This window comes from Cryptomeria japonica, chromosome 5 (genome assembly GCF_030272615.1).
Source record: "Cryptomeria japonica chromosome 5, Sugi_1.0, whole genome shotgun sequence".
In the NCBI taxonomy this organism is placed as follows: Eukaryota; Viridiplantae; Streptophyta; class Pinopsida; order Cupressales; family Cupressaceae; genus Cryptomeria; species Cryptomeria japonica.
The window spans coordinates 686,283,905-686,291,547 of NC_081409.1; the positions used below are offsets into that span (position 1 = coordinate 686,283,905).

Genomic DNA, 7,643 nt, shown 5'->3' on the forward strand with positions numbered 1-7,643 from the left:
GCCGCCAGGCGGGCGCGGAGCTCATAGACCTGTTGGGTGCGTGCTGCCACATCCCACTCGGCCACCAACACCTTCTCTAAGGCCGTCTTCACCATAAGCGCAGCCTCCAGTAGTTCTTTCTCCTTGGTATCGGCGGACTCTGTCATGCGAACGAACTGAGCCTGAACAACATCTAGCTCCTGCTGGACGAGACTCCGCGCACTCTGCTCCTCCGAAAGACGGGTGTCCACCGCAACCTTCTTTGCGCGGGCTATCTCAAGCTGTGCTACCAACTCTGATCTCTCGGCTGCCCACGAGGCTTGTTGTCTGGCCATGTCCTGCTCTAACTCAACTCGAGCAGCCTCGCGAACCGCAGACTCATGCTGCGTCTGGCGTAAGGCATAGTAGACCTCCCTGTAAACCTGCTCAATCTCCCGGACGAGAGTCGTCACCCTACTCTCCACGACGGGCTGAGGCACACTCCAAGCCTCCAACATCGCATCCGTCTGGATAACTGGCCACCCTCGTGCCTCAAAACATGAAGTGAAAGCTGCGGGACAGCCGTCTCGCATAAACTGGAGGACCTGGTCTAATTCCTCCACAACCTGCTGCAGAGCTCGTGTCTGAGCCGCGGCCACCACTCGCCGACCCCTCGTCACCATATCTGCCAAGTAAACCTCAATATCCTCCCCATCTAGCCCCAATATAGGTACAGGAAGCCCACGTGGTAACTCAAAAGTCTCCTCAGGGACCACACCTGCCTCAGGGACCGCACCTGCTGCATCCTGCTGGCACAATGGTGTCTCCCCCGCCCCCTCAAGTGTAGCAGTCGCCTGCTCTGGGCCGGTAGGAACACCCTCTCCAGTCACCCGTCCCTCTGCTGGTGCCTGCGTCTCCGCCGAGGAATCCTCCAGATCCACCACCTCAGTGGGAGGCTCTCGCCGAGGTGAGAATAGAGCTGCTCCTATGGGTGGCATCACTGTCATCTGGAATCTCCGGGTCAGCCAACTCCCCATAGCCGCCACCGATGGAGCTGCACTCAACACCTCTGACCCTCTCACCCCCTCAGAAACATGTCCTGCGATGGGCTCCTCCAACAAGGAGGCAGCTTTCGTCTTGGACCTTGTTATGGCGAGTGCATCCTCCGTTTCTACATTCAACAGGTTCACGCCAGATTTGGGACAATTGCCATCATCATGGTCCTCCGGACCGCACCACTTGCAAAGTTTTTGTGGTGCTTCCTCCACTGTACAGTCTCTGGCGAAATGCCCCCATTGATTGCAAGCTCAGCATTGTATCATCGGCCGCCCTTTAGCGTCGTATTGGATTCGGCTTCTATTATTCATATTGTTATTATTACCTCTTCCTCGCCTGTTGTTTCGATAGCCGCCAGACGAGGCGTTGTTGCTCGCAGGCTGGGACGTGCCAGCTGACGCAGATGGTTCTGTAAAGAGAACCTGTTGGTTACGGGTCCTCATATTGTACGGACACTCCTTGGTAAGGTGTCCGGCAATCTGGCAAATATCACAAAATGCTTTTTTCGGACAAGACCCCTTGGTGTGTCCGTCGGTACGGCAGTCCGTGCACCATAACTCCCCTTCGTCGCCCTTGCTTGTGCTTCCTTTGGTTGCCTTTATCTCTCTCATCATTCGCTCCATATCTTTCTGGAGAGCCCGTACCTTCCGATTAGAGTCGTCATCACTGCTATCACTTTTGTCAGAAGAGGAATCATCCTCCGACGAGGATTTATTTTTCTTCTTCTTGGACGTCTTCTGTTCACTTTCTAAATCCATTGCCCTGTTATAGGCGTCGGAGTATGAAGAGGGAGGTACTATCTTCATTTTTCGTCTAAGGGATTTCTTTAGACCTTCCACGAACCACCGTTTTTTCAGTCCGTCTGCCGGCTGGTTCTCCATCTTTCCTAGCAGCTCTTTGAGCCGCCGGCTGTAGGTTCGAACAGTCTTGTCCTTTCTCTGTTTCGTGCCGTAGATTTCGGCTACGATCTCATTATCGTCTCTTAGGAGACGAAACTCTGCTTGAAATTCCTTCTTCAAGTCTGCCCATGTGCTAATTTTAGCCTTATCTGTATCCGAAAACCAGTCGATGGCTACGCCCCTCAGGGTTGCGGGAAACTGTGTTACCCACTCGTCCTCATCGGTAACACCATTCGCTCCCCAAATTGTTTCACAAGTGCGACAGTGGCGGACAGGGTCTTCTTTCGCATCCCCATGGAACTTTGGAAGTTTTTGTTTTTGTGCCATGCCTTGTCTTTTTACTATTGGTGGCTCTTGTCCTACTCCGGATGGGTCAGATCCTATAAGGGGTGCTTGACCGCCGTGCCCCGGTGTCCCTCCGACACTCCTGGCAGCCTCGGTGTCTTCTCCCTCTCCTGCCTCCTCCCCACTCCTTGGAGTTTTCCTAGCCTCTGGTGTGTGTGGCAAGTCCCTCAAATCCCTCAACTGAGTTTTGGTACACTCTATCCTACGGCGGGTTTCCGCAAGTAACTCCTCCCGACTCCGTGGGTGGCCGCTGGCCTCACCGTCCCCTTCGGAGCGTTCCTCCTCTCTTCGCTTATACCTCTGTCGCCTTTCCGCTTGCTGTTCAAGGATCAAGGCACGTTGGGCTACTGCACGTTCATCTATATATTGTTGCTTATTTTTGTCTTTATTCAGTGTATTGGGCATTAATTCCCAACAACTTTCTATATACTTAATGACATAAAAAGTAGAACACTTTTATTCATTCATAATGTGGAAGACAAGTTTATGCCAACAATATGACATAATTATTACAATAAGTGTTCTTTATTCCGTCCCGTATGGCTCACGGTTCAAATGCCCCTGACCTGGCGCCATCTCGTTCTGCTTCCCGTTCCTTGTACTGTTGCAAAATTTCTTGGCGTCGCTCCTCCCGGGCAATCTCCTCCAGGCGAGCTTGTTGTGCCAACGATGCTTGTGCTAGCAATCGGGGGAGATGGTTCATCAACCGATTTACCTCCGGACTCACTTCCAACGCTGTCCACACGGCACTTGGTGGGACTTCCGCCTCCGCCGCCTCTCGTTGAACGTAGGTCTGAATGGCTACTTGGAGTAGAATTGAAAATTCTCTCGTCGCGGTGTCTTCTCCTACGTAGAGTTCTGTTTGGGCATCGTCGACTTCTGGGTTTATTTCAGCAACGGGTAGGCCCATTGGGTCTGTGCGCCATCCGTGTCTTCCGTTTCGAGTTCGCCTAGGCAACGGCGCCAAATGTTTACCTCACTGGGTAAACAGGAAGAATACAGAAACTAAACAGTAATGCACAATGCAAATACAAAAGAAGTACCAGAATAAGCTTGCCATTAATGTCAAAGGATGTTCATATTATATTCTGTCGTCCATATTACATGTCCCCCAACACCCGGAGGTGGTACAATATATGACAGCCGAAGGGGTGCGACACAACCGTCGCGACTCCAACTACCTACCCGTCGGCTAACTAACTATCAATAATTAACATTACTAAACTATACACTTTTTCCCGATAACAAACAATAACAGCTGAAAGTTAAATAAGAAAACACACCATTATGCAACAAAAAATCCCAACTGGGAAAACGCTTGGTAGTGTCAACTGATCACCCCATTCCTTGCTTGAATGGCTGGGCAAAATACAAAAAGCACAAGTGGAGTGTGCAGCCAACAATGAAATACTGCTAAGTACACTTCTCTCAACTCTTTACTACCTCTTACACTTCCTCTGCTACAATACAACTTAATTCATTATACTCTCACTGTTATATTCATGTCTTATTCCATACTTTATGTCTCTCCTTTATCTGGAATTTCAAGTGTCCTGTTGTGCTCTAAAGGATCCTCAACACTCAGAGACCTGAAGTGACATTCGACTGCAGCTGTTACTGACATGCGTTGGACATGAGACAAGATTTTTTAGGTAGGACAGCTGGTTTTGATTGCTTGACTGCCAGTGTAACATGCGAACCATGGATTTGCAGGGTGTATTACTATACTGATAATTCCTTGAGGTTTTAACTTTGAAATTCACCGTCTTGTTGATTGTTTGCAGAGTAATTTTTTTCTGATTCTATGTGGATAAAAACCATCCAATAATATTTCATCCAATGTTTTTGAATATTCTTTGATGAATAACATCCAGATAACTCTCTTTCTAATTTTTTTGCCTAAATATTCCTCGCTATCTTTTAAAATTTAATTGCATCAACTACAAATTTAGAGATGGATAACTAGGCAACGGTAAATCTCTGGAACAATCCTCTGAGGTCATCTGGGTACTAATCCCCTAGACTGCAAAAACTTAATAAAGAATCTCTTAAAATGTAATCAACAAGACACCAAATTTAGGTTCTCATGAAATGTCATTGGCAATACTTGTATGTGCATTCCACCAAGTATTAGCCCTATCAGTAAAGATGTTGAATTCATCACTTTGTTTTTCCATTATTGCATTGCACTTTCATGTGGTTGCCTCCACTTATAGTAATACTTGTTATTTGTCACTGTTATATTGCTAATACTTCGATACATAACAATATGGTTGTAATTAATTGTCTAAAACAGCCTAATGTTTCTTGTTTATACTCAATTACAATTAACAACCACAACAGATGATCCTTCATAGAGTTGAATAGTATTCCAGAACTTTGGAAACAGATACATTAAAATAAGTCCTGGGAAAATTACCGTTTTTCTTCACAAGCATCAAAATCAAATACTAAAGCGTAGCAATTTGACACCTAATAGTCTTTTGTAACGCTTTATATCAAAATCAAATATAAGAAGATACCCTGGTATTTCATAGTTCATACAAATGACACTAATACTATGTTATGAAATGTTCTCTCACTTGTGGAATTTGAAGGCACACTGTGGATGAATACAACAAAGAGATTAAAAGTCTTGCTGCACAGCTGCAGAGTTTAATTGCAGAAACTTTACATCTAAAAACTGATTACTTTGAGCATTCATTTGGAAACACCTATCAAAAAATGCGAATGAATTACTATCCACCATGTCCAAAACCAGATCATGTTCTGGGCCTCAGTCCACATGCAGATGGATCTGGCATCACACTCTTGTTGCAGGACGACGAAGTTGAAGGATTGCACATCCGAAAGGATGATAAATGGGTGGCTGTTCAACCAATTCCTTATGCTCTAGTAGTTAACATTGGCTTCTTATTAGAGGTAAATCTCTCTTCGAAATTTAATTTCAAATTAATGCATACAGTTCTAATCTTTATTGGTTTTAGCTCCAGTGTTAGATATATTTTGTATTTATCAGCTTGATTTGTGAGGAAATGCAGGTCACAGCAATCTTTTATGATGAGAGTTGCGTGATGTTATTCTTTTCCTCTCTCCATTTATCCCAAACCTAGCTATTGATTTCAAAATAAACACAGTTGATCAATATAATAGAAATTAAGGTTGGTTGAGAAAAACCTTATTTTAATAAAAGGTTTGAAAATATTTAAATTACATGGATGTAACACTAAATGAGATTTGAAAGTCTGCATTCCTTTTTTTAACATAAACTTTACAATAAACCCATTATGTTGTATTAGATAAGCAGACATAACCCACTGGACTTTATCTAAGTGCAAAATGAATCATATGCTGCATTGAAAGTTCACCAGTTGTATGGGTAACTCAAACCTAGTTCAACGAAAAAGTATTATAAAGCTAATTCAGAAATATAGCCAAGGAAATGAAATTCATCAGAATAATTGGAACTTGTTGACCTGTAACTCCCTGCAATGTTGATAGTATGTGAAGCATTGATGCAGGTGATGTCAAATGGAAGATATAGAAGCATTGAGCATAGAGCAGTAACAAGCAAAGAGAATGCCAGACTATCTATTGCCACATTTTACAGTCCAGGATTTGATGCGGAGATCTGTCCTGCACCACAACTGATTGACGAAAATCATCCCTGCTTGTTCAAGAAATTTATACATGAAGATTTTATTAGACACCACATGTCTCGTAAGATTGAAGGAAAAAAATCATTTTATGAATATGCAGGTATAACAGCGAATGGGAGAAAATAATATGGATCCAACGTTAAATGGAAAATTTACTAAGTAGTGATTGCTAATATGTGTTTGTATATGGATATTTTACATATGTCTGACGAGGACTGAATGTTAGAAAATATATGAATTCTGGTGTGGACTGTCTTTTCATTGTCAGCAACATTGAACTGGAAATTTTTTCATCACATTAAATAATTGAGGATCACAAAAGATGCTAATTTTTTTTCTCAAATTTCCAGCATAAAAGACAGATACATTCATGCCACCATATCAATTTCAAGTTTTGATAGTGTAAAATGCTTTGGGTGCCTTCCGAATAATTAATTTAATTTTCTTCATATCGACTCCACTCTTTTTCCCAAGAGACATACACACACAAGTACACTTTCCTCTTCAATTTTAGCAAGTATTTTTTTCTTCTAGATGTTGAATGAATAGTTTCTATCTCCTCCAAAATCAGCTTAATTTCACTATTTCTATCTTCCTGCAATGAGATTCCTGCAAAATTTGTAAAGCTTGCAAGTTTTAGGCATAAATCTTAGTTTTAAGGCCAAGCTGCACTTGCAGAATTTATGGTTCTTGTTGTAATGAATGTATTTAACAAAGAAGATGTTTTTAAATGAATGCATTATTTTTCAAAGTCGGCATTTCAACTTTGTGGTCAAATTAGAGCGCCGTAGTTGCACAAACTGCATAATTTTAATCCCGAATGCTCAACAACAAAAGTTTTCTAGTTTGTTTCCAATTGCCAAAAAATCTTTGCGGTCTCTTTCCCGAGATTTGGAATTAAACATGTTCATTATAACAATTATCAAGGTAGCAACCTCCTTGTTACTCCATTTAATATTTGGTCGAAGGTTCCTTGGGCTCGCTTCATCATGTATAAATCAACTAATATTCCTAAAAATGCAAGAACCAGATAAATTCTTTTTAGATGATTTGGGTAATCTATTAGTGTATTTATTGTGAGATAAATATTAGGGATAGGTTGACACAACAATGTTAAAGTTACAAGTTCTTGCTTTGTGACTGCAATAATGTAAATTGCATGCACTACAATTTTTTAATTGATTTAAATTGTATATATTGTAGTGTTCTTTGATGATCATAGAGCTACAATGTATAATTCTTATACCTTATGTTGACACCTCAGGCCACTCCCAAAAACTAGGGGCTTATATTTTGAAAGATCATTTGCACGACTTAGTGCCTCTAGTGGGACATCCATGTCACTCCATAGCACCCCTAATCATATGGAGTCTTCACACCAAATGTTTCTTACATGCTCCCCCCATTCTAACTATGCTTTCATATACACGAACTCTTAAAATATAGTATCTATAGACCTAGACTTACACCCACTAATTCTAGTTTTCATTTATTAGGCATTAGATTTCTTTGTGCATACTTAGTTTTCTCTCCATTCCATTGGTGAATTGTACGTACACTATGAATATTAAGGTTGTATCATATTCTAGGAAAGCTCTCCTTTGACCTTATGCCTTGTTATTTTCCTCTACTATATCTATTGCTACATCCATTTCCCTCATTTCCAATCTTCTCTATCCAAAGAAACCCAAGTTGTTCACTCCCTTCTAAATTTGGAAAACTTTAT

General features: G+C 42.1%; 1 protein-coding gene across 3 annotated transcripts in view; it reads left to right on the forward strand.

The window, feature by feature from the left end:
- The window catches only part of LOC131876393 (protein SRG1-like), a 102,353-nt gene extending 96,085 nt beyond the window's left edge, over positions 1–6,268 (forward strand). For all 3 annotated transcript variants that reach the window (XM_059221621.1, XM_059221619.1, XM_059221620.1), the window contains 2 exons: positions 4,856–5,180; positions 5,780–6,268. In XM_059221621.1, the coding sequence (XP_059077604.1) occupies positions 4,856–5,180; positions 5,780–6,043 (589 nt within the window). In that variant the 3' untranslated portion in view covers positions 6,044–6,268. The remainder of the gene's footprint in view (positions 1–4,855; positions 5,181–5,779) is intronic.
- The last annotated feature ends 1,375 nt before the right edge of the window (positions 6,269–7,643 follow it).